Source organism: Strix aluco, chromosome 2 (genome assembly GCF_031877795.1).
Source record: "Strix aluco isolate bStrAlu1 chromosome 2, bStrAlu1.hap1, whole genome shotgun sequence".
Classification (NCBI taxonomy): domain Eukaryota; kingdom Metazoa; phylum Chordata; class Aves; order Strigiformes; family Strigidae; genus Strix; species Strix aluco.
In genome coordinates, this window is record NC_133932.1 from 27,875,875 (window position 1) to 27,903,547 (window position 27,673).

The window sequence follows — 27,673 nt, forward strand, 5'->3', positions numbered from 1 at the left end:
TTGTGTAATGTCCACTTGGAAATTATACTTGCGTGGAGTTGCCTGGCAATGAAGAGGCAAGAGATAGTGGAAGAATCTAATGCTTCTTAGCTATGTCAGAACAAATTAATAACTTCAGGGACTTCTGGTTGCACTGGACTGTTACTTCTGCTTTTGTATTTGTATAAAATTGTCAGAGATGAGCAAGTAATGGTGCAAGAGGGAGAGAAATAAAACATTGATTGTATAAGTCCTGTTTGTTTAGAAAATTATAGTCTAAAAATTATATGAGTACTCATCTGTCCAGTTTTTCTGCCATGTTGTGTGTTTCAGCAGGTATCAACTAAAAATCAGAGGTTTTATACTTTTCAGTAGTACAGATGTGTCATAGCATCTCCAAAGTTACCCACTACCCCATGTGAAGAGGCAGATGTCATTGTGTTTCTCTTACCTGAATTACTGAGCATTTTGTGAAATCCTCAGCAGGTCCTCTTGCGGGGAGGGGAAAGCAAATGTGTGTTCTGTGGTCATCTGTTGTGGAACTTCAAATGGCAAAGTCACTGTTATTGGAGATGCTGTCAGGAAGCAGAAGTACTGCTTCAGTGATTAACTCTTACTTCAGAATGAAAGCTTTTAATTTCCCAGGTTATAGATTTGAGGCTTTTAAGGAAGTAATGTCGTAATGTATTTCATCATCACTCACTAAACTGTACTTGACATCCCATTTCACTTATTTAATATAGCAAATGAAAATACAGAAATGCAATTTGGAGATGAACTTGAGAATATTGTATTACAGTTCCCTAATGAGACAGTGGGGGAGGGGGGAACGAGTATGGAAGTCACTGAAAAACGGGTTAGGAATTTGCGTTCTTTGCTGCTATGCTTTATGGAAATACAAATGTACTCTGAATGTACCCATTTCTAGAGATGATGGCTGGTAGTAATATTGTCTTTGTTTATGCAAAGCTGACCAAACTGAAAGATTGCACTAATATATTTCATTAGTCAAATGACTTTTTTAAGAGGTTTAGAATGGGTAGTTTTACTCTTGAAAGTCTGAAAGGATCCTTTAGAAAGGGGTAACATCTGTGGCAAGTCAACTGGTATTCATGGAGATCAGTATCATTTTGGAAATAGTATTAATTCAACCTAGTAGCAGAGAATGAGTTGCTCAGATATGTTTACTGGGTTCATAAAAGGTGATACAAACCTGTTAGAATTATCTTTGAAAATATGTACATGGGTTGGTAAGAAACATTGCACCTAAATCTCTGTCATAACTCAAATTGATGTTTCCTGGGTGTGGGTGGTGCTGTTTTGTTTTGTTTTGTTTTTCCTGGAATGAAGGTAATGCCATGCCAAGTAATACCATGAATGGTAGGAAACAAAATAGTCCTACCTAATTTGTAACTGTATGTTTGTAATTAACAATTGTGAAGGTCTTTTCTTGGAGGCTTTTGTCTGGAATTTAGTATATCGGGTGCTTTCTCTTTCTAATTTTTTTTTTAAAAATGTTAAAGATCCTTGTGTTTTGACATCAGGAGGAGAATCCAAAGATTTGATGCAGAGCAAAATTTTAGTGATAGAAGGATAGCTGTTGCAGTCTGATGTACTGCAGAAATGCACACAGCTTCTCTACTACATGGAGAAGTGCAAGTTAGATAATAATTTGAGCTAGCACAGAAGTGCAAGTTAAAGCATAAATGCATTATTTATAGTAATTTTAAATTTTATTTCATCTGAGGCTGTGATTCTATAGATGAACCAAAAGATCTATTTTCTTCACACTGGCCACTCTTGAATTTGTTGTGACAGTGGTAACACCTGTGTGACTGTCTGGCTATGATGGGCAACAACCTGCACACATAAAATGACTGTGAAAATCTGAGCTTGCTACCCAGCAATGTGGACAAAACAGTGGATGTATAAATGTCAAACCTGGTTCCATAATGAGCAAAGGGAGCTTTCCACTTCCTGACTTCGATGTATGGGTCTATACGTTTGATGAGGGAAACCTGTGTTTGTTTTAAAATAGGGGGAATCTTGCTTCAGGCCTTTTGAGTAAGTCTGTTTGTGTCACTATATAGATTCTTTTTCAGGGCTGAACTGAGGAAAACTTGTTTGGAAACATGTTTTGCTTAGAGGCACACAGATAAGGATTACACAGCCTTTTCTGAGGAGTAAGACAAGCAGAAAGGGTGACAAATCTAAAAAACTAATTGAGATTTTTGGAAAGGATTCATTTGTCCACTCCCTGTAGATAGAAGAGCCCTTATACCTCAAGGCAGAGTAACTTAACGTGATCTAACCCAGGACTTCACAACAGTTCCGTCCATCCTGGCAGACTTCATCTGTTCCCTGCTTTCATTTTACAGTGAGGGAGTAGTGGTAAGGTAAGGTCATTAACTAATAACTTGAAAAACCTGCTGCTGAAAATTTCTGGTTTAGCTTCATATGGGACTTGAATTGTACAAAAAAATTATATGGTTTGAAAGATGTAACTGCCTGTTAGATATGATTCCACATGAACAGTACATGACTTTGCATTGTGTTCAGTGACATACTGCACAGGATCTCTTAAGTGGTGACAAGTCTTGACTAATGGCATGATTTCTATATGGGAAAAATATATGATGGATTTGAATATATGCTAATATAGAACACATACAAGGAAAACTGCATGTGAAGTGATTATAAAACGCAAAAATATACTTTTATAGGTCTAACAAGAAGCCTGAGTATAACTTCAGCTGAAAAATCATTTGAAACAGCACAAGGAGAGAAAGTTACATTGCCATGTACTTTTGTACTCTCAGAAGAAGATGAAGGCCCACTAGATATTGAGTGGGTATTGATACCAGCAGATAATCAAAAGAAGGAACAAATAGTAAGTAGAGATTTTTTTTCTTTTTTTGACAGTATTAATTCAGTTGTTTGAGTAGGTCAACGTAAGAACTTTGTTACTGGCTTTTTAAACTTCCACCTTTTCAGGTTGGGATGCTTGTGATCTTAAATTATTTTGAAGCACCAGTCGTATGAAATATAGTGGAAGTTTTTGAATAGCAGATTAAATATGAAATATCAAGAAATTTTTCACCATAAAACTTGTCTTCTAAAGAAGAACTCTCAAATACACTTCATTTCCAGCAAACAAACTATGCCTTTGTACCTGCAGTATTCTCCTGATTGAAAACTGATTTATGAGGATTTAACTCTAAATATGTTAACTCTTTTAGTTATTAACTCTTCCCTTTTTTTGGAAGCCTTAGCAATAAGATGACTGCTTTTAGTAGACAGGTTTTACATAATGAAATTAGAGCAATTTGGAACAGTTTTCTTTCAGTTAGAAGTCAGTGTTGACATATTGCTACTTGGGCAGGTGTTTGATTGGAGTATTCATTAGAGTACTGTATGTGGTGATATTTGGAAGATGAGCTATTTGTCTCATACTTCTGGGACTATTTGAAACAGTAGAAAGAAACTGTCAAGAATCTGAAGATACTAAATTATTTTGAATGTTTACATGCCAAATGGATTTCTGAATCATATTTCTTTTTTATAGATAATTATGTATGCTGTAGACAGGATTTATAATCATTATTATGCTGCTATGACTGGGCGGATGCAGTTTACTAATCCTGATCCCAGATCTGGTGATGGTTCGTTGGATATCCTGAATTTAAAGTCAGCAGACACTGGCACATACCAGTGCAAAGTGAAGAAGGCTCCTGGAGTTCAAAGCCAAAAAATACAGTTGACTGTACATGGTAAGATAATGATTTTCTTGAGTTTTCAGTGACATTTTTATGTGTTTATTCGATCCTATCTTTGATGTCTAAAACGAAAACTTCCGTTGGGCAAAGTCATACTGAATCTATGGTGATGCATCCATTATTGAAGCTTTGGGAGGGGCGGACATAATTACATTCTGGGGGATGAAAGGAATAATATTCAGAATAATGAGCATTTTTAAAAATTCTACACCTGGCTTGTATTTCATAGAAAATCTTTCCACGCATAGAAGAAATGGTTTGTTGCACAAGCTTTGTCTTTAACAAACTGGACTGACCTACTAGAACACAAGTAGTAAGCATTTTGATTGTGACTGTTATTAATTCAGTGATACTTTGTTTATTAGTAAAGCCAGCAAGAACTAAATGTTCCATTGAAGGATCACAGGAGATTGGAAAAGACGTCACCTTGAAATGTGCATCACAAGAAGGATCCCCACTTTTGTCTTATGACTGGAGGAGAGTATCTGGCACACAGGAACTTCCTGCCACTTCCGTGCTGAGTACTGTCAAACTTTACTTATTACTCTGAAATATTTAAGAATGATTGCATTCGTATTTTTGGCTTATCTTCACTTTTGAGCATCTCATGCTTAGTATAGAGTAGTCAGGACAAATGTTACTTCTGCCCTCTCACTGGGTAATAAAACTGACTTTGAAACAAGTTGGTTTTTATTTTTTTTAATTCATACTGGGAAATGTTTCAAGCTTTGAGTTGGGATTCTTACTATTATTCAGCAGAATCATGCTCATCTGTGCCTGAGTGTTGTGAGTTCTCTTGCTTGCTGATGTTGGCTGCTTTTGTGCTCAAGTGGACAGTAGGGAAGACTCGGAACAGAGTCTAGGCTAGTGATTAGAGCTCCCTTCAGGGAAATGGAGAAAAAAGCTTGAATTTTATTAGAGATTGAACTGAGGTATTCAATTCCAGATCAAGTGACAGAACTTCTTGCTTAAAAAGGGGTACATGTCTTTAGAAGAAAAGTTGTCGAGAGTAACGGAGAAGAGAAGACTTACCCTCTTCTTACAAGAGCAGACATACAGAAGAGAGTTTTATGTATTCTGAATTTTGATGGATTCCAAATAATTATAGTGGTCGTATTGCATTTTTATTGTGAGAATTTCATTGTGGAAGGTTAATTTGTGAGTTTTGTCTTTGTGAAAGTTATTCTGGAATATTTTTTTGAATCATCTTTGTAGTTATGAAAACCTTAAACCTTGAGATGGTGAGTTTTTCTTGCAGATGAAGCAGTTTAAGACTGCTTACAAATAGAGATATTTTAACTCAGGCTGTGTAGGACACAGAGGACAAAGTAGTAGCATGTGTCTAAGAGTAGCCAAAGTGGATGTCTAGGGGAGAGAAAATAAGTTGTGTGATTCTTCCTAATAGGCATCTCCTATCCTCCCTTAATTTATATCTCAGGAAACTCAATTGTGGCTTCAGTTTAACTGATTTAAAACAAACAAAAACTGACTTCTGTGAACTTCTTCAGTTCCCTTTAAGCTCTGTAGTCTATTAGAATCTGTAATATCTTAGAACACGGTTCTCTAAACATCAGCTACATATGAAGAACCTCATACTGTTCTTCATTTCGAACTTGCCTCCTGGTAGTGCTGTTTGAAGTCTCTTATTTCTTGTTTTGACAGTGAACAGTTGATCACTTCATGGCCTTCTCTCGACCGCTCAAGAACTTAAGCTTCTGTTATTATCCCCCTTCTTACTCCACATCCCAAATTTGTCTTATGGTAACAAAAATATCAGTTGGCAATATCAGTGCTGGGCAAGAATGAGTGAGAAATTATGCAAAAGTGGCATGTAACTCGATAAAACAATGTTCGTTTTGGGCTTGTGAATGTAGGTTTGGGGACACTGAACATGTTCTCAAGAATCTAGACACTACCAAACTTCTTCAGCAGGAATAACTAAGTATTTGTGTGGTGCTTTGTTCCTGTGATGTAGTCTCTTGCTGTGCTGATGGCAAATCGATGGGCAATTAAAGCATGTGAGCCAATTGGAGTTCATATAGTAGAATCAAAGGTAGCTGTTCATGGCTTTGAAAGCCCTGGGGAAATACTCTGATTTTTTCACTGATTGTGTCCTACTCTGTCAGCATAACTAGACTTAAGTGGTCCCCCATTGGAGTGCAGTGTTCAGGTTAGATCCACCTCATGTCGAGACGTGGGTTCTGCAGACATCTGAGCTGGTTGTGTAGAATCGGTTTAGACAGAAAGAAGAGAAGGAAGTACTTCCGGAATGCAGTTAATCTTTTGTATCTTAGAATTCTATGTTAGGATGAGAGAACTGGTAATTTTAAGCATCTGTTCCTATCCATTGACAAAGCAATTAGTCTGTTGGCTTAATATTAAAGTTAAAAGCTGTGGAATAAATCTCTAACAAGGTAAAAGACTTTTACAAGTAATAGTGTGTTGCAGCATGGTAGAACTTTGGTTTTATTTGGGTATTTTTAATACAGCATTTTTTAGTTAAGATTTCATCTATGTGCTGGATTAATAATTCTGTAGTATTGAATATGGAATTAAACTTTGGAGAATGATAAACCATTACCTTTTGTTGTTTGTAGATAAAAATACAGGCGAACTTCTCTTGAAAAATGCCTCTCAAGACTATTCTGGTACATACAATTGTGTTGCCTCGAACAGAGTTGGCACAGATGAATGTTCTGTTGAGCTGAATGTCACCCCTCGTAAGTGTTTGCTGTGTAACGGTCTTATAGTGGTTTGTGTATTAAAACTGAATAATCTTGTTTTTCTAAATTCCTAAAAGGTTTAAAAAACCCAACCCTGTTGTGTAACTGATGGTTGCCCCTTCAAGTCTTTACTTCCCAAAATGTTGCTTTTTATGCAGAAAGCTGTAGCTCTTATTACTGTTTTAAATGCTTGTGATTGAAGCATACCCTCTATGATTCAGTGATATACTATTAACCGGGATCACGTGGAAACATATTGTTTTTAATATTAAGAGAAAAGAAGTTGGTTATATAAATTTGACACTTAACAAACAGTATTATTATTTATCTATTCTAGCTATAAATACAGCTGGTATAATTGCTGGAGCTATTGTAGGAACTCTCCTGGGTCTTTGTATACTGGCTTTTCTTGTCTTCTGTTGCTGTAAGAAGCATAGAGAGAAGAAGTATGAGAAAGAAGTACATCATGATATCAGGTAACAACATATCTCTAGTTTCTGAGCAGTATTATTTGAAGATTAACTTTTAAATGTGTGTTTCTGCAAGTAAGATACTTAACAGTTAAGATTTCTGTCTTAATCTGGAAATCTTATTAACATACTAACAGCTTGTCAGAACTTTGTGTTGAATATGGCGTAGGTAGTTACATCTAATTTTGGTAAAGATTTTAAAGGCAATGAATACTTGAAATTTTTTAAACTTAAAGTAATATGTGAGCCTCTTTTGTCTACTATGTCAGAATAGAAAGAAACAAACTGAAAATTTGTTTTGTAAGCTCCCACATAGTAATAGTGACTGGACTCTTGTTCTGCAACTGTTTTTTTTTTTGTTTATTTCAGAGAAGATGTTCCACCTCCAAAAAGTCGCAGTTCAACAGCACGCAGCTACATAGGCAGCAATCGTTCTTCTCTGGGTTCAATGTCTCCCTCAAATATGGAAGGATATACCAAAACTCCGTATAGCCAAGTCCCAAGTGAAGACTTTGAACGTACTCCTGGTCAAAACCCACCCTTTGCACCTTCAAAGGTAGCTGCACCTAATTTAAGTAGAATGGGAGCTGTTCCTGTGATGATTCCAGCACAAAGCAAAGATGGCTCCATAGTATAAAATATTATTAATTTAAATGCTGTTTTTTAAGTGTTCATTGTAAGTATTAGAGAAAACTACTGTGTTCCATCCCTCATTTAAGCAATGGCATGCAATTTCCTTGAAGAAAATGAACAACTTAGTTTGAAAAGCCACCAATTCTCACTTTTAATTTTAAACTTGACAGTTGAACTATTTGCTAAAAGCGTTGAAGTTCCTAACTAAATATCGGACACTGAAGGTATTTGGACCTCTGGTAGGTTGCTGAAGAGAGACTGTCAGCTAATGTGCAGTTCTGAATATGTTACAGTGAGACACAAGTGAGAAGTAACAAAAGCATTTCACGTGTAGACCATGAAGTTTCTCAGAGTTCCTGAAACTTTATCCTCAATTTTGGAATAACAGAAATATTTGAACTTGGCCACTGTCTGATATAGTTGCAGGGGGCTGAAATACTGAGGATGACTTTGAATTCTGTACAAACTGAGTATTTATGCAGTTCTTTGACCTGGTAATGTTTGTTTTGGAGCACTCTTGAGCTCTTGTTTCAGGGACTACCACTTATTTGGTTCCATTAATTTAATGAATCTATTCTGAATTTAAAATTTCAGTGAGTGGAAACATGACAGGAGACTTTGCAAGCTCTTTGAAACATGAATTTTTCTGTAATAACGAGATCTAGTAGTGTCAGATAACTTCATACTTATCTTATGCAAGAGGTCCTATCAGGTTGTTGGTAGTGGTGTCTGTGCTTTAAAATCTATAGATCAACTGTTACTGTCACAGTAAGAATGAACATGTATATCTTTATACAGGTTTTAAGTTAATTGTACCTTGCATTTTCCAAAGCCTGTTTAGATTCTAAGGAAGCGCTCTTACTTTTTCCAAACCGATTACCTAGAAGCTCCATGGGGTTTTAATGAAAGCTGTTAAGTAATTGGTATTTGATATCTGTCCTCTTGCGCTAATGTCATTGTGGAAACATCTTTTCCATATACGTGTAAGCAGTAGTTAGCCTTTACTTAAGATGCTAATATCTTTGTGTGAATTTGCAAGGAGTATAAAGCTCATTTCTTCTTGCCACTTCCAATAGCCCAAAATATCATGAACAGACTTTAGACTTTTAAGAGTAAGAGTTTCATGCAGTCAGAATCTGAGAGGAAAGAATTGTTGATACAAATCTCCTGTTTCAAGATTCAAAAACCCCTTTTTCCCAGTTTTGCAGACTTAAGGCATTAGAGAAAGGACAGAACAATTCCTTATCTTACTTTCACACATACTTAAGGACTTTTGATATCGTCTGATGACTGATACCTGTGGAAGCTGGATTTAAAGCTTAGTGCAGTTTGAATCTTTGTGTAATTTTTTTTTTTTCTTCCTTCCTATTTTCTACTTCTTCATCCTGTGCTTGGGGGGATGGGAGGAGGGGAGTCCCATCAGCTTATTCTAGCTATAGATGTTAAACTGCAAGGTATTTTGGAAAACTCTAAAGGTGTATAGTACGTGGCACTGCTGTTGATGAAGGAAATGTCTGAATAGCCTGTTGAAAAATGTTAGGATTATTTGTATGTAGCAACAGTGTGAGAGACAACATTTCCCCAGAGTTCTAGGTTTAGTGTCTGCTTTTTTGTAGCTGCTTATAGATCTGTGATAAATTCTCTGGCTTACTGCTAAATGCTTGTCCTATCTGTAGTTAGGTGCACAATTTTTGGCTGGCACTATTAATGTAAAGAACATACCCTTCATACTGAATTTAGAAACTTGAATGGCTATTAAGTGTTCTAGACTTACAGTTTTACATATTTTGGGACTTTTTTAGATTGTAAACTGATACTGTTAGAGATCAGATTTTTTTATCTTTCATGTGTGCCTTGTCAATAAACTCTGCCTGATTGTAACTTCTGTTTTTATGAAATTTCTGGTGCCTAAACTTACTGTTCAAACAGGTGCTTAGATGATGGTACAGTTCTGAAAACATGACACTGTGATCTGATTTCTTGATTCTTATGTACTATTTATACCTCTTCATGCCTATTTTTGGATGTGACTTCGGTGTCTCTCTCTGTATTGTTCTGTATTTCAAAATGTCAGCTACTCCTTCAATTGCTAATTATGATCTAAGTGTTGATATTACTGAAAACTGTTCAGTTGTACCAATGAGATGGATGATTGACTTGTGTGGTAAATAATAGGTTTAGTTAACTGTGCCAAACATATGAAGGGCAATAGATGAGAAGACATCTTCTTGCATCCAATTATTGTGATAGAAGAGACTTCCTAGATTTTAATCATACACTGATTGTTTACCTTGAAACTAAGGCCTTCCTTAATTAAAAGGGTATAGTTATTATAAATACAAGTTGAATTCAAAACTAAACTGAATCACAGACTGAGATAGCTATAAACCTAAGCAACCAGGCAACAAACCTACTGAATTTGGTTCTTAGTCACCTGTGGACATATGTGAGATTAGATGTGGTTTGTGGGTTTTGTTTGTGTTTTTTGGGTTTTTTTTGTTTGTTTGTTTGGCCTGAGACCCTGTACTTAGTCAGGTAAGCCCTAGGACACTCAAGAACAGAAACCTATTCACTAAAGCATACAGAGCAGAGTTTACACATGCTTAATGCTCTCTCAGCTAATACAAAATAATAAATGGACAGAAGGATGGCATGACATGCCCTCAGACCCTAGCTGTTGGGCTTAGCAGCCTTGACAGTGTCTGTCTATTTATGTAATTGCATGGAAAATAAAAGAAATAGAATCTGACATAGTCCTTATCTGAAATAAAGAACCTCTGACTTGGGGTAAACTTTGCCTCAAGTTGCTATCATCATGCCTTTTTAAATGGATACAACACTACTCTGAAAACATAATACTGCTATTATAAATTATTTCTTTTTTCAATAGATTGTTCACTTACACCAGGTTTATGATTCTCAAAAGCAGCTACTATAGTTTAGCAATGATTTCTAGCTGTGTAGGAGATGAACTGGTTAAACACGTGAGGTGTCCCATCTTACAGATAACTCTAACAGAACTCTTTTAGGAAGTAATGGCAGCTGATATACCAGTTAGAAGGTGGCATTTTTAATGTCTCATTTTATTAAAAAAAAAAAAAGGGGGGGGGGTGTGGTACCATTATGTAAATACTCTTAAGTGAACTCAAAAAACCTCTAGTTCATGTCCTGACTGTAAACTTGCCTGTTGAGGACTACTATATATATATAGAAGAAAACCCTCAATTTTAGCATGGTGTGAATAAAGTGTTAGACTTGTAATACTGTAGAGGTTACGTAACACTTGTCCATACATTACAAGTGTTTTCATAAACTTTCTGAAATAGATATTTAAAGGTATTTGTGTGAAACTTCCTTACCTAAAAATGAATGCTTCTTCCAAAACTGTGTAGTGCACAGAAATGCCTTGTTGGAGGGGTAAAACATGACTTTTGAAAGAAATGTACAATGCATACATCTTTATCAACTCTGATAGTCGCATTCATATTAGGTGTATGCTTCCTGCTTAATAGTACAAGTAAGACTTCTTAATTGCAAGTTTTTTCTGTAATGCTGAATATTGTATATTACTGGTTTCCATGATAAGTTTTTGGTTTTGTTCTTAGTAGTGTATATTCTGGATCACTTTAGATTTTTGTTCCAGTTGACATAATACTATTTGTGACACTTAAACCTTGTTTTATACACTTGATAGGTGCTTTATGGGACACTTTGGTTATCAGTCCTCTAGCATTGAGGCACAGCTTAATTGAAATTGGAGCAATAATATTTCCTGGAATCCAAAATGTTATGTTACACTTCTCATGCACGAAGCATGGACTTGAATATTGATACAAATTTCAGTTTGAGGTTTTATATTCACACTTTTGGGGGAATGGTATTTTAAAACACAAGTATTGTGAGTGAATTTGTAAAAACAAAGTCCAAAATTTTAAAATGCTGTAGTTCCATGACAGACTTGTGTACTTTTTGAAATAAAACTGTTGGAGAAAACAGTAGTCTGTCTTTATTTTAAAGCAGCACTTGTATATGGCTTCAGCTTTCTCTTTATGTAATTGGAAGTGAACTAATAAATATGGCTGTGTATACCACGCTGGCATTAATAATTGTATTTCTTGCTTTTCCCCCCTGTTAATTTCTAAGAGAAGTAAAACTTTAGGTATTATAAAACATGCACTTATTTGTGGTTTCAAATTGTAGATACACAGATGTAGTGATCAATTTCAAAAACATGCCGGAGTGATCTCAACAGTTATTCTGAAACATGAGGCTGGAAAGGAACTTCAGATTAAATTTCATCCCTCAATATTTTAGGTAGAACTAAAAATTCCTGAAGCTGATAAATTCTTGTCTTTTAAAATTCAAACAAGGAGGTTTACAGCACTCAAAGCATGTTGATAAAATGCTTGGGTTTATATTGTCAGTTAAAGTGCATATTTTTGATTCAAATGGAGGTGACTTGGGATATGCCCCACCCCTTGGCCTTGCAAACCAACTGATTACTGTCCTTGTAATTTTACCTAAGATTAATGCAATTTCTTCAGTGTCATCCTGGGCATGTACTTGGTTTTAGGAAACAAAGTCTGGCATGGGCTCTGCATTAATGGCTTGCGTTGTGCTTATATCAGTGGAAGCCTGATTAGCTTACATTTGTTCATGTTTTATGCCTATATTTGTATTTTATAATGTATGCCAATCTTCATATGTTAATGTGTACTTGTGCCATGCTAGATGTTGCAGTCATTTCTTTGTGTATATATTAAAAGACTGTTTGATACATGTGTGCACAAGCATATGAAGTTAAATGGAGTACTGGTGGAACACCCTTTAGGAATTTTTTTCTATTTCAAATTATATACAGAAGGAAAGCTAATAAAAATGAAGGTTCTGATTTGTCTCTTATTTCTAGAGCTCTAAGAAACCTTTCTACACCCTTTTAATCTTAATGTCATGACTTAAGTTCAAGACTTTCATCCTTTCCTGAGGTGGTAGTTTTGTCACAAATGTCACTTGCATGCCTCAGCTGCCCCAGGTCTTTTATTTGGAGATGAGATGATTGTGAATCAAAGACGCTGGGTACCTCCAGCTTGTCTCTGGGAATTCCAACAAAGCAGCTAGAGCTTTCCTGAGAGTGTCCTGAAAGAATAGAGGGCACTCATCATGTGATAGTTCTACAAAATCTTTGCGGTTCTAATGAACGTGTTAGACAATACCTTGGATAAAGTTTCTCAAAAGGTCTGTCTTCCTGTTTTTTTTCTCTGAACTATGTACTTTGAGCTTATTATTTCAAATTCAATTCTTAGTTGGAGAAGCTTGGGTTTGTTCAAGCTCTATGATAATGCTGATAGGCAATTAATTATTAGACTGTTTTAGAAAACAGTTAATGACAGCGACTCAGCCTTGCTTTCTTATGTGTAAAATCCATAAAACAAAATTAAAAGAGCTTGTGAAGAAAATAGCTGATCAAGGAGCAAAAGCAAGAGTAGAGTGAAAGAAGCTATGAATGTTGTCTACCTGTCCAGGTCTCAGCTTATTCTAAAATTACCTTTTACTTGTGGGATGACTGTAGGTGATCACTCAGAACATGAAGACTTGCATCTTAATCTAAAAATAATGTGTGTACTTGAGTTACAATGATTCTGTTGCTTTTTTAACTTGCTTTAGGCTTTTTGCAGGATGGTACAGGCTCAGCTCTCAGGAGAAGAATATGAACCTTTAGTTTTATAAAATAACCACTCTGGCAGAAAGCTGGCCTGGAAGATTGCGTTGTCCCTGATTCTGACTTCCATTCAAAGTCAAGTTTCTGAAAATAGGGATCCTTTAAGGATCCTTTGATTTTTCACATTGTAATCAGTGTTAGTGTCACCCTCATAAGTTAGAGTTTTGAAGACTTCAGCATTCAGTTGTTGAGTACTGGTCAGGTTGCTTTGAATATGCAAAGTCAATAGTATTTAGTGGCAGTAGCTTGCTAGCTGCATCTTGTTTTTTAGTGGATTAGCACAGTCACTGAAACTTCCTTTGGTCAGTGCTATCTAAAAAAAACAGATGAAGGAAAATTCTACCATATTATTCAGGAAGCATTAAGAAAGTTGTGCAACTCATACAGGAATCTTGTATGATGCCAGGGTTGCTAGATGACAGGAAGGGGGAGTAGCTTTATAAAGAAGTTGAGTGTGTTGGTTACACAACTTGATTATGTAACAACTTTAAAACATGGCACTATTAGAATAGACGTTAACATGTGAAAGCACATCATTTTACCTTCAGTAATCTAATTTTTTCTTGAGGGGGAAAAAACCTCTGGAGGCAGTATGTCCGCTGGGAAGCACAGAAAGCTGTGTGATGCTGTGACAGTCGTCCCACTTCTCAGGGCTGGATGCTGTGGTTCTGTGAGCTGCAGGCAGGCAGGATGAAAGTTGAGTGCTGTACCTGAAGGGCATTTGGACTCTCTGGAGTATTTTTCCTAGTTGCAAAATGGGGAGAGGAAAGCAGTAAGTCTGATCAGTTTGTAGGGAGTTTTGTAGGGGAGATCTGAATTCTGGAAGCACAAATGAACTGTCGAACTTCTTGAAGCCTTTCCCTGCTCTGGTTTCCAGCAGCATCCGATTTAGGGGTTTTCAGACAGTCTGTAGAACCTTTTTGCATTTAGAGCAATAGCCAGTGTCCATAGCCAGTGTATCTTCATTACTTAAACTGCAGAGTCTTGTACTCTTCCTACCATGCATAATTTCTGCATGTGATGTTTTTTGGCTATATTATTACTAACAATACTGTATGAAGAAACACTCAGAAGGGGAACTGTAGACTAGAGTCTCTGGCACACCCCAGACAGGGCAAACGGTCACAGCACAGCTTCTTGGTGCTCTGGTAGCAACTCATTCAGAGTGTGGTATCAAGGAATAGTAAATCAGATGACAAAGAGCTGTAAAAGTAATTTAGTACCATTAGTATAATAGCCTCCAATTATGTCAATTTTTCAATTTATGTTCTGTGTGAATAGGAAAGAAACTTGAGATTTTGTTTCTTCTGGCCAGTTACTTCTGTACAAGTGAAGTAACACACTTTCATAGCTTATGATTTGGCCTGCTCTGTGATTTGTAAGTTAAACTATTATCCCATACAGGAATCGGAATCTCCCTATTTTGTATCACTTGGTAATATTTTACTTGTGAAACAGCAGTTAAGATTAGTCAAATTTCATGGAAGTTAGCGTGCAGCAGAGCATCTGTCTCGGTGTTCAAGGTCTCTGATTGCAAGCATCATCATCAGCAACTCACAGATGACTCACTAGTCATCTGAAAGGATAGTGTTTCTAAGAAACATTTGCCGAAGTCAAAACCCTTGCTCTGTGCCTTACTTAACTGTAGGAGATCAACTTAAGATTTCCATTTACCAGTAGAATAGCTCAGATGGGAGGGAAGCTTGATACCCTTAGACCAGAAATAAAGGCAACTGGTGGTAATACATAAAAGTATTGAATTGCTTGTGACTGCTGATGAAGATGCCAACTCTGGGGCACAGCTGGTGGTTTGTGGAACATGTCAAAAGGCTTATGTTTTGGCTGCTAGCACTGAACTTCTTATCTGGATAAATAAAATGCCCTTCCATGTCACTTCCAATCCTGTAACTGTCAAGACCAGCAACAGTTCATCTCTGCTGTAAGGGCTGTAAAATACAAAATAAAGCTTGCAATTATTCTGTTTTAATATATTCCCTGTTTCTTGTTGGTATACAAGAAAAATTACAACTTACTAAAAGGACACAGTTTCAAATGAACTGTTTGGTCTTGCCCTGATTTCATCATTGTATTCTCTAATTCAATATGAAATTACTTAGGAATTGCAGTATCTTTCTCTCACTTCAGACTTCAGTTGTGGTTTGAGTGACCTCTTTACGTAACCTATTTAATTACCTTGTATCCCTATTCAAGATGGGAAAACTCACTGTGTTTAAAACACAGAACTTCAAAAAAAAAAAAAAATGCTGTGGTCTCCCATACGGTCTCCAGCCCACTTGGAAAAAAACATTTTATGGCTAAATATGAGTGCTTTGTATTGAAACAAAGTAATAAATCTTGTGTTTGGGAATACTGAACTCTCTCTTGTGGCTGACACTCGGGCACCCTGCATCCCATCCTCTCTGCAGCTAAACGTGACCCTACGGCTCTGTGATGGTTTGCAGTGACTTGCTAAGAAATGTTATGTTTTCCAACGGAAAGCAAAATAACCTTCTTAGGTGCCAGGAAGTTATTTTATTATTCTTTACTCAGGAAAATAATTTAGGTAAGAAAAGGGTTATTGTAATCTACATCAGTAAAGATGTTTTTCTGTATAAGCTCTGACAAAAAGCTGTAAACTGTGCAGAGATCATTAAAGGAAATGTACAGCTGAGATATGACTGTAATTTTTGATAGGTTTTAACGGTTGTGGTGAGAAACACTATATTACCTTTACACACGCTATTGCTAGGCTAGAAATATATACTTCTGCATCCCTTTTATTTACCAAAAAAAAAGTGTAACTGAAGGATGGTTGACTAGTATGAACCAGAGTTTAGAGTTAGTCTGTTTTCCTCAGACTGAAGTTAAGGTCACCAACAATGTTTCTTCATTCGCATCTTATTCAAGAAAAAAATTCCTCAGACACATTGTAATTTTATCTGTTGGTTTTCTTTTAGGAGTAAGACAATGAAAATTGTGATTCTTGTACAGATAACATACAGTTCTGATCATGCTAGACTTGCATACTTGAAAGGCATCGAAGTTCTAAACAGCAATTACATGTTTTTAAAATCAAGGTTATGTTTCTACTTGAAGTATTTTAGGTGTATTATTTAAATATGATATATGTATATCAGTGTGATTTTTTTAATAGTGCATGAACTGGGTGGGCAGGCAGGAATCTCAGACAAACTGCTAAAATCCTTTATTCCTAGATGAAAGAGCTGGAAGAAGTGTTAAAGCCTGTATGCTCAACAGTCCTTTTTGTTGCCTAAATTAGCATAATTTCCCTGCCCCTCGTGTTACCTGGGTAAACTAGGATTTTAATCAGCACTCTGAGTGGGGTATCCAACTGACAGTGAAAATTGGGTCATTATATTACACGTGAGAATTTTATTCTGACAACATCCCATGTCTGTGCCAACTGAATTAACTAGTTAACTTGCTGCTGGCTTTACGGTTCGTACATGGAGGGGAAATTACTGAATGCGCAAGGAAGTTTAGGACATCCTTAATGCTCAGCGTGGCTAACAGAAGCTCACTCTCCTGCAGTAATAACAATAATAAAAGAATCCCAAGGCAAGGGCATCTGATTAACAAAGTGAAGGATTAGGGTTGATGTCCTGGCTCTGTCATGACTTAGCTATGTGACTTTTTTTTTATGTTGATATCTCCTTATTCCTTGGCTTCTACATCTGTTAGAATGGAGGTAGTTCTGTTGACTTTAGAGACTTTGGGAACTAGAATTTCCCATTGCACTGTTTATTTTTCAAACGCTATCCTTGATGAGTCTTCTCAGTCTTCATCAGAGCTGCCCCTCTAGTGCTTATTTTCACTTCTTTCATAGTCACAGATGATTTTAAAATATGTTTAAAGATAGTTATCTTGGTCAGAACATCTGTGGTTGTCTCTGTCCTCTGCTGTTTGCTGTTGCTTAATTCTGTCCTGACAATAGTCACTCTTCCAGTACTTCTAGTGCTACCTGGGTATTCCAAGTTGTAGTAAAAATAATAGTAGGGCAGATCTCATTAGACAGCTTCTTGAGGGTGAAAGATCCCCCAAGGCCCGTTGCTGATGCAAGGGGAAACGTGTTTCCTCTGGAGGCTTTGTCAGAGATCCCAGCTTGGATGCCTGCTTGACATCACCTTGGAAGGAGGTGGCTTCTCTCTTTCCACTCCACAGCACGTAGGAGAGAGTATTTGCCTGAGCTGGTGCCCCTTTTCATGCAAGCTGGATCACTTGACACTCCCTCACCACCCTTTTCCCTGCTGCTCACTTACTAGTGTATTGGAAAGTATTCTCAGGATAAGGTAGATCATCCTATTTATTTTGCAAATACAGAATCAAGATGTGTTGAGTACTTCATCAACACTGATGTTGGAGGTATCTAGCGAGGGATACTTACACTGCCAGGCTGAGGTACATAGGGAGATGTAAAGATCCTTCTTGTCATCATTGCACTGGCCCTGTCAGCAACAAATTGCTCTTTGTGTTTGGCTTTTTATACAACTTTCTTCTGCCTCCAGCTTCCCACTTATATTGGTGGCTGACATTCTTTCTGTTATATACCACCTTTTTATTTCTGATTGCTGGATTTATTTCATCACTGAAGCAGGATGGATTTTTAGACAGTTTTTTCTGAGTATAGTATGTTGCTATTGAACATGGTTTTGTGGGGGGTCATTCCTTTTACTGATATTTTCTGTCATAGTTTTTGTTCCTAACCAATTTCACTCCTTTGTCTCTGGTTTAGGAATTAGGCAATTTAAACTAAATACACGATATATTGTATTTTAGACTGGCCCTTGTTTTTCCAGTTTAAATGTAGTAAGGTTATGAGTGCAAGTACCTGGGCAGACAGCAGTTTCTCATTATTTGATACTTTTCCTTACAAAATCCAAAAGAGTTACCACATCTTGTTCATAAGTTACAACACTGGTGGGTGGATTTTTTAATTTTATTTTTATTTTTTATCTAGCTGCATGCTAGGGTTCACTTGCCAGACTGCATTTTTCTTTACTTCCTTTTTTTGGTAGGGATTTGCTTAGATGAGAAGCAAAGAAGAAGAAAATCAAGACTGAAAGTATCAGGACAGTGCAGGCAAAGGAGAACAGATTATGTTGAATTTGTTCCCTTTTTCCCTTCTAGCTCATTTAAGCATCTGATTTTTAAAAACTTTTGCTTTTCCAAACAACTCGGGGATCAAAAGCTCTCACCCCATCCCAGCTAGTCTCTGTGTGCCATATAGCAGACTTCTTTCTTCATAAGCAGGGTATGTTAATTGTCTCTTGACTCATTCATGAAAGGGAGTGAACAGGACACGCGTGATGGAGAGCCCTTGTTACGTGAGCCCCTACTCGCACGCCTGCCTTATCCTTGGGAGTAGCTGGTTTTATAAGTGTTTTGGTGTGTAAGAGCTCTCTTTCTTTGAGCTTTTCCAATAGAGTGAGATAGGATGAATTGTGTGGGGAGCAGCTTAATCTTTATTTAGAAGGCATACACTTAATAATTATTACCTAGTTACCTGTTCAAGAGCTACTAGTGCAAGAGGTGAGAAATAGGAGTGTTGTGTTAGCTGTGGTGCAAAGACAGGAATACAGACAGAAAGGACACCTTGCCTCAGTGTTCAGTGCCAATTAATATGCTCTTAATACTCCTTATAAGTATGCAAACAATAGCCAGAGTGAAGCTGTAAAACAGATTCTCTTGCTAGATAATAGCTTTTAATAGAAAGAGGCAAATGTGGTGATATAATGCCAAGCAGTTGAGTTATGCTTCCAAGCAAGGTTTAGTGAAGGTACTCAGTTATGTTTACTGTCATGTGCAACAGGAAGTTTATTTGATGTGTAATTCTAATTGCAATGTGACAGTTTGCGAGGAAGAAAGATGTTACAGAGGTAGCCTGAGCCAGTTTTTTTTAATTACTGGTCTTACAGAGAAACTATTGTGGCATTGAGGCATGTTTTAAAAATTGGTGAGGATGGGTATAATAATATAAAACCCTGTAATAAGCTGAAATGGTGGAGTAAGAAAATGAGATGCTTCTAATAAGTGCAATGTAGCCATACACATTTGTGGATTATTAATTAGAAAGAGTTGTTTTCTGTTAGAATATCATGTTTGGAAAATTAATGTTGGTGACTACCAGCAGAGTTTGAGTACAGGCAGCATACAGAAAAGGCAGTTTTGCAGCATGGAGTGGTAGCAAAAATGCTTAGTTACCATTTTTCTTGAAATATCAGTCTTGGAATATTAAGGCAAAGAATACAAAGCTGATAAAAAACTGTAACAAAGAATTATTTTTTACTATCCTTGTGCAAAAGAGTATCCCCAGAAAAAGTCAACAACAGTAGTCAAGGAACTAGAACTGACTTCTAAGGAAACAGTGAAACAACCAAGTATGCAGATTGGGATGAGCCACTGGATTCTTTGAGAAAACTGAGTGTTTATAGCAGTACACCACAAAAATATGTGGTTCTTTGATAATTCAAGTTACTGGTATGAAACTGAGGTGAGAGACATCTAAGCAGACTTTGACAGATACTTTAAAAATTGATGGCAGTAGGTATGTGCTGGGAAATCCACGAAGATTTTCAAATAACCTAAGTGAAGATACTGAAAATTTGCTACTAAGTTAAGCTTACAGTCATCTGAAGTCCACTGATAAATGGAGTCAATTTGCTACACCACTGCACTGTTTTTCTGCAAGACACTGGTATAAACTCTAATCTGAATGACCATAACTTGGGTGATGATTAGAATCGTGCATTTAATTACTGTATGTTACAGTATCTAGCCTCTTGTTAATATAGATTAATGATATTCTTTCTTTTTATAGTATGACATCGCACACAAGATTGGTGACATAACAGTGGTATAAACATGAAGAAACAGGCATCATTTTTTGCATGACTTTCAAGTATGGTGACACTGAAGTACATTATGAAATGAAGTGCTGGGTTTTTACTTGATCTCACTTTAGATTCAAGATTGTTAAGTAGGCTGTATTCGGTTTTGTAAGTACCAAATTTTTTTCTTTTACGTATTTTTAATGCAAAGTTTACAAAGTGACTACCAACATTTTTCTTGCTAGTTCTATACTTTGAAAAACATGCACAATCACTCCTCTCTGCCCCCCCACCATGGAGATTCAAAAAATTGTGACATTAACAAAATCAACTCAGGTGGTAGAAATATAGCCTTAAGCAGTGGGGCGTTGAAAGAGATTGTAATCTGATACAGAGTAGTTTTGTTTTTTCCTACTTTTCTGGTCCACTGATTTGATAGGAAGTGTATCATCTATTTAATGCTGTAGTGATACCGATGAGGTCTTACAACCGTGTGTGTGAAATGCGCTGTATTATAAGATTGTGTATATTTTATAACACTTAATAAAATGTACTTGAACGTTACAGTTAACACATGCTTCAGCATAATCTGTTAATGCAGGCGTTGTGGTAATTCATGTCTGTACAGTGCCTCATTCCTTCTGATCCCCAGTTTACCCTGCAGGAGACCAGAGGGAAGAAGAGCACACTCTTTAAACCAGGCTAGTTACCGGGTCCTTGTTGCCTCCTGCAGCATGGAGACTTTGGGTATTGATTTCATAATGAAAATATTAATCTACCTAACCATGTAAGGATGAAACCACTGTAGAATGATGCCAGGGATGGGAGCTTAGTAATTAATTCTCGGAGTCTGGTACCCTGTGGGTACTTGGGCATTTTTGATAACTTGTTATCTGTCACAGTTCACATAAATCAGAGCATGCTGAAGGACACCTTAGCATTTAGGAAGTAACAGGGAGCATATGCAAACTTAAACCTGTCTTTGATCAACTACATCCTTGTGTGCTCTTGAGAAATACTGGGTGTATGTGCATGTGCTGTTTTTTTACTATTGTAAATACGTAGATCGTAATTTAAACCTTAACCCAATGATATCTGTTATGCTGTGGTCTGAAGGCAACCGTATAATCTATTGGTGAAACTGGTGGTTATAATGCTGAAAAAATAAGTTACTTATTAAATTATTTTTGCTTCTGTTTTTCAGAGGAGCGCAGCTAATTCTAGAATAAACTCAAATTCAGATGCTTTTGTCCAAAAGATCCATATAATTGGTTTTGTCACTGCCCATGAAAAAATGAGTAAAACTGTCTAAGAAAATAGTAGTATCTTCATGAGAAAAATGAAAGAGGGGAGGGTTTCTAAATGTCACAGGTTTAAGTAGCCAATTAAAAAAAATCGTTCCAGATCCAATTTAAGTTCAATATTACAATTACAGAAAAGATACTTTGCCTTTAAGAATCACTTGTTTTTATGCCAAAACATTACATTCCTCATTCTCTCCTTTGACTCCATGTTGCCTAAACTTGTCTGTGAGTGAATCTGGCAAGTAATTAATCGGAGTAAAATTCCATTGGGATCAGTATGAAAGTTGCCTGATCAAGAAGCAGCAACTGCCTGTTTAGTGTATGTTCCATAAAGCAGTGATTTCTGGATATAACTAAACTTTTTTGCACCAGTGTGGTCCATATAAGACGAATAAGTGTCTTCCCCCCTCCCCCTCCCAATGATCACCATCATCTAAGTGCCTAATTGATGGTGTTTTAGGAAGGGAGGAGAAAGGCAGGAATTACTTTACAAGCTTATAGTTTTGTTTAAAAACTGACTTTTGAAAAAGAATTCTTTTTTGCAGAAAAATCTGGAAAACTTGATGCACCAAAGTATGTTCTTGAAGGAATAAGTGAAAAACTAGTTTTTGTACTCACTTCCTACCTAAATTAATTTTTAATATGTATATATTTTAAGTAAAGAAGTAGTATGTAACAAATGCTGTTATTGAAGTTAAATGTGTGTCTGTTTTGCAAAGAAATTTGCATTTAATTGTTCTTCAAGAAACTAGTAACTGCATGGCTACTTTGTCATCTAATAAGTTGCTTGGCTAATCCACATGTTCTTACCAGATGTCCAGATACCAATACCGAGTCTTTTGAAAGGTACTGTGTTGGGTATTTAGTCCAGAATTCTACCCCAGTGAGGTCACCAATAGGAGTTAACTCTATGTTGTTGTGGCCTAAGCAGGGTACAAGTTTGAAAGCTTGTCTGAGGCCACACAGAAAGTCTGAGGATTGAGTCTGTCTCTCGCTCTGCTTTCTGCCATCTTTCTCAGGCTTGGAAGATACAATAATGAAGCCTGGAGGTCATGCCTGTATAGTTCATTGTGAACGGGTGGCTGTTTAGGACTGATTGTTCATGTCAGGAGACATTTTTATTTGATTGTAGATGAATTTTTCAACCATTTATCCTTTGTATCTAAGACACAGAATAGCTTGGTCATGCATGGTCAGTGGGTGGAAAACACCCTCTCTCTTGTGCCAATACTATTACATGAGAAGTAGTGCATTTCACATACCTCAACTTCTTGCCAAGGCTTGATTTTCACAGGAAAGTTCAAGCAGGTGCTTGTTTGGTAACTGTGCTCTTGTCCACACCCAACAATATCTCATCTGATGTTTTATATGCAAGCTAACTCGCCTGGACCTGGAGAGTCAGACAAAGGCTGAACGTTGCCTATACTCAGTAGCCTGCATCTTTGCTGCAAAACAGATAAACTATCTTGCAGTGCTTTCCCACCATCCATGCATAATATCTTGTTCTATCAAGCAGGATTTGTTAGATTGAGCTGATACTTTACTCCATTTAGTTCAGACCACTTCAGTTTCATTTCTCCAAAAGCCATTATAATTGCAGATGTCTGAAGAGCAGCACTGTGTTCATTCTCATGCTTACTAGCATGATCTTCATGGTTACCAAGCCTTACAGTCATGTAGACCTTTAGGTTTGATGTAGGCTTTGGAAATTGTATGTTGCAAGCTGTTACTGAGCTTGGTTTTGTGGGTTCAGACTGCCTTGGTGGTGTCTCGCACGCTGTCTAGGGTTTAGGGCGAGCCAGGTGGTTCACCAGATGAACTTTCCCATGGTCTAGGGGCTCATTTGGATTCAAACTTTGCCCTACAGGCCATATGGCTGCAACAGTTTCAGAAACAACAAAATCTATGCCAGTGCAAGGCAATTTCACATTGCTACAGCTGTATCCGTGCCTGAATTTATATCATTGTAGGTATTTGCATAAAATTAAGAAACCTCAAACCATGACTCTGGCACACGCGTTTTGAATGACAGAGTTCAGCACGCTACAGAAAGAATTGGCCCATCCTGTCTGGCTCTTGGCTTTTCTTTCCTGACCTTGGGCTACCTCCTATCTTGTCAGCATAAGCATTGGTGCAGCTGCCATGAGCCACATCAGAGACATGATATAGTTTAAAATTACTTACATATGGTATAGTTTAGTTTTAACTCAGGTGTGTTCATCATTTCAGTTCAGTAGGTGGCTGCACCAGTATTTGTGCTGACAACAGGGGAAGGAGGCAGCGTGAAAGTGGAAACAAGAATCAAAGTACAAGAAAAAGGCAGAAAACTGCTTTCAGCAGCAGTGCTAAAAGGGCTCAAGGCACTTGAGTGCCCTGCTCTGAGCAGGGGGTTGGACCGGGGAAACTCTAGAGGTGCTTTCCAACTTCAGCTCTTCTGTGATCCTGTGAAAAAGATGCACTTACCCAAATTCTCTCTGCATCAAAAAATGGTGATCCTCAGCTGCCACGTGAAGTTGAAGGTACTGGAAGGCTTACAGACACACCTCAGCTTTTGACAGAGATGTTTCCAGGCACCTTTAGCCTCCTATCCTGCTCAGAAACCCTTTAGTCTGAATAGGAAGCACAGCTTGCATTGTGTTGCATGTGCATCCCGTTGATGACCACATGCATGAACCTTCCATACGTATCCAGAGCATCCTGCTCCAGTCAGTGTTGGGACAAAGCACACTGGCAGCAGCTGCCACTTTTAATACTTAAAGGAGATGGTAGTTGATAACGCTGATGTTGTCTTCATGAGCTTGCAAAAATGTATCCAATTATTTTATATGACTCAGAAGTAATTCTGAGTCTCTCCCTAAGGTGTCTTGTGAAACATTCACTGGGCAAATCACCTTTGGCTTCAGTGGCCGTGCAGATGGGTCACTGGCACTGCAATTCTTTTTGCAAGCTCCAGGACTCCTGTGTTACAAAATAGAGATGGATCAAATCCAAATGAAGAGGAATAGCTTACTTCAATCTCAACTCCAGTAACACATGGAAGGGAAAGAGGGAAACCATTACTTAAAAGCAAACCCCAGCATCTTTCACTACAATTGGATGCCATGTTCAAAGATTGCTTGCTGAAATCTGCCTACCCAAGGCCCAGCTCACTGAATTTTAACATGACTGTTAGCATAATGTAGCTATGACTTTAGTGTGGTTCATTCCAGTTCATTTGTATTCCTCATATGACTTGCATTGTTTACAGGAAAATGGGATATGTTAAAAATCTCAAGTAATTTATTTTGAATTGCTTGCTTATATAATATAGTGCAGTCTGCATTAATGTTCAGGAAGCAGCTAGACATGAGCAGGAGCCTGAGCTGATACTGAATATGAAAAATATTTACAAGGCACTGTATGTACTGTGTTCTTTATAAGTAATTCCCCAGTTACAAAGTAAATGGCATTAATTACAAGTATAGCAACATAAGCCATGAAAGTTTTGTCTGACAAAAAAATAATAATGGCATTACTGCCTTCTGCATTAACACTGGGTCATGCTGCATTTTACCATCTCTGAGTGTCTACTTTGCCCATGTCTGTTCTCTGTCCTCCATGATTGAGGCATCATTAATGCAACAAGAATTTGCTGTCCTTACAGAAAAGTCATGTTCCCTTCACATATGTTTTTCTCAGCTTTGAACCTTTTTCCATTCAGTCCTCTTATCAGAAAACAAACTTTTCCAAAGGCCCTGATAGTCCTACTCCTGAGGTTAACAGAAAAGAAGGTGGTAATTTTAATAAATCTCACATTGTGCACTAACATGGAAATGAAGAGCATGCAAGCCTTGCAGGACTCCTCAAAGGAAGCTATATGGGAGTTGCTGAAACTGGGAAAGAGAGTACTAACACACCAAAGTCTGTCCTGTGACAGACAGAAAAGTTTCATACTTTCAGATCCAAATTTTGATATATTTTTTTGTCATTTAAATTGGGAACTAGACACTTCTGTGATTGGAGTGCGTAGAATAAGCTAGGCTAGTTTCAAACCTTAGAGCAAAATTTTACTAGACTGAGTGTCTTCAACCATTGCCAGTCATCATCACCATGTATGCAAAGCCTTGGTCCATAGCAATCGTACCCTGGATTAGCTGCGAGTCCACCATCCCAAACCACAGACCCAATGCCCTGTAGCTAGCAGTGCTGCTGCCATCCCAGGCAGTTTTGGTCCCAGAGGTGAGGGTGCAACGGCTTGAGAGCTCTTGGGCAGGGAAACTGGGGCTGAAGTGGGGGACTTATTTTCTCTGCCCTTCTGCCTCTCCCTCAAAATAAAATCCTGACCTTTTATATGAAGTTTGAGTTTCTGGGCAGTTCCTAGCCCTTGATCTCTCGCCCTGGACTATGAGCCGCAGAATGCTGGGGAGATGGCACAGTTACTTTCCTAGGATATAGCAGGTGTCTTACCTTTTGCTTGAATTTTATTTTTTTTTCCTTCCTGGCTTTTTTCTTCTTTTCCTAAAGCGAGAGAAGTCTTCTGTCATCTCTCAGTGTTGTATTTCAATGACCAGTGTTTGACTGTCCAAAGACTGTTTATCATTCTAGGGCCTCTGCTTTGGCTTCAGTGCAATAAGCTAATGAGGATGGATTAAATTAGCTTGGGTAAGCTTTTGCTGGAGTAAATTTGGTGTGTGTGTACAATTTCTACTGTGCCAGCAGAACTATCTGACAGCAAAAAGAGCTGGTGGGTAGGTAATATCTCCAGCTGCTCCATCTAGATACAGAAGAGGAGATGCTGTCAGGAGGCACTTGCATAGAGCAAAGGGGTGGTAAGCAACGGGTCTGACTTGATGCCATGATGCAAATTCTAATGACTTGCACAGAATCTCTGCAGAGCTGCTATGGGTCTAGTTTATATGGTAGTAAGCAGTGGAAACGCTAACATACAAAAATCCGTATTTGTAGTACTAAGAGCCACGCATACTTTTCTACATAGCCGATCATAAGAGAAAATTACAATAAGTTATTCTTCATTTATAAAAGTTGTGAGACACATAAGAAAGAAACTTCTTAATTCTTTTAGTAAGGTTTTATCAGTTTATTTGATGATGAATATGGTTTTTTTAACATATGCTTGCAATGGCAGTCCCCTAATTTCTGAATCCCATTGTGTGCCAAGCAGCTCATAGTCCAGGGCTTGATCACAACCTAGTGGCTTGATTGTACCACTGGCAGATACCTAGACGCTCTGTGATCTGTCATCGTAGATACTTGAGGTCAGGGACTCAGAGGTGAGCTGAGCACCTTGTTTGAGAATGCAGCAGTTGTACTGCTGGGGACTAAGGGACCACGTATGCAACTAACACCCTCTATCTTTCTGATGCAATACAGCCCCTTATGAACAGCCTATGTCCCTGGCCGCACATACTCTTAAACCCACGCTACCGAGAGCACTGTCAGACCAAAGCTTCCTTCTTGTCTCCTGTAGCACATTATTGTTTGTGTAAAAAGCAAAGTGGTCATCCGCAAGGAATCAGTGTGGGACTGGAAGGTTGATGGCTCCCCCCCCGCCCACAGCCTGGGGTGTGGGTATACTTCTAAGCAAAAGAGAAATGAGCTTGAGCACTGGATCTCTGATTGCCTAGGGTGGGGAGGAAGCTCACTCCCTAGTGCTATTTGGGATGCTCCAGTTGGTGTCTTCAAGATAACTCTGCTATCAAAAGGAATCAAGGTGGACAAGCTGTAGTCCAGGGACTGGACCTTTGCCCTCACTTTCTTTAGCAGTACACGCATAAGCTCGGGGCCTGACAGTCTCATCTTCCTTCAGGCTTGTTGATCGTGAGTTTTCTGGGGGTGCCAGGCGCGGCAGGAAGGCAGCAGCAGGTGGGTGTGCTGGGCTCCTGTGCCACCCACGGCCGCCGGAGGGGACACCGGTGGATCCCGATGGCATGGGCCAGAGGGTTTTGAATGCCCTCTGGTGGCAGAATCTCCTGTCAAAGTCTGCTTATTCACCTTTCCCAGACTCCCTGGCTACCGCTGTGGTGGATGGATTGAAAACTCATGTTTTGCTTTTTTTCTTTTAGTAGCAGGGAAGTGGCTCACACAGCATGGAGCTCCAGGGGACCAAGGGGAACGCGTGGGCTCTCAGAGCCACTTTCCCTGACTCCTAGGACTAGCTCCACTGATCCCCTTTAGTTGGAGAGTAAGCCCAACTGTTATTTGACCTAAAATAATGCTATAAC

General features: G+C 38.0%; 1 protein-coding gene across 2 annotated transcripts in view; it reads left to right on the top strand.

The window, feature by feature from the left end:
* CXADR (CXADR cell adhesion molecule) overlaps positions 1-20,719 on the top strand; it is a 38,024-nt gene extending 17,305 nt beyond the window's left edge. The window contains exons 2-8 of one of the 2 annotated variants that reach the window (XM_074813817.1): positions 2,703-2,869; positions 3,545-3,749; positions 4,121-4,276; positions 6,353-6,475; positions 6,816-6,954; positions 7,318-7,504; positions 20,139-20,719. In XM_074813817.1, coding sequence (XP_074669918.1) covers positions 2,703-2,869; positions 3,545-3,749; positions 4,121-4,276; positions 6,353-6,475; positions 6,816-6,954; positions 7,318-7,504; positions 20,139-20,180 — 1,019 coding nt within the window. In that variant the 3' untranslated portion in view covers positions 20,181-20,719. Of the gene's footprint in view, positions 1-2,702; positions 2,870-3,544; positions 3,750-4,120; positions 4,277-6,352; positions 6,476-6,815; positions 6,955-7,317; positions 11,673-20,138 lie in introns of those variants that run through there. The other variant, XM_074813808.1, reaches the window with a different exon arrangement.
* Positions 20,720-27,673: the final 6,954 nt, after the last annotated feature.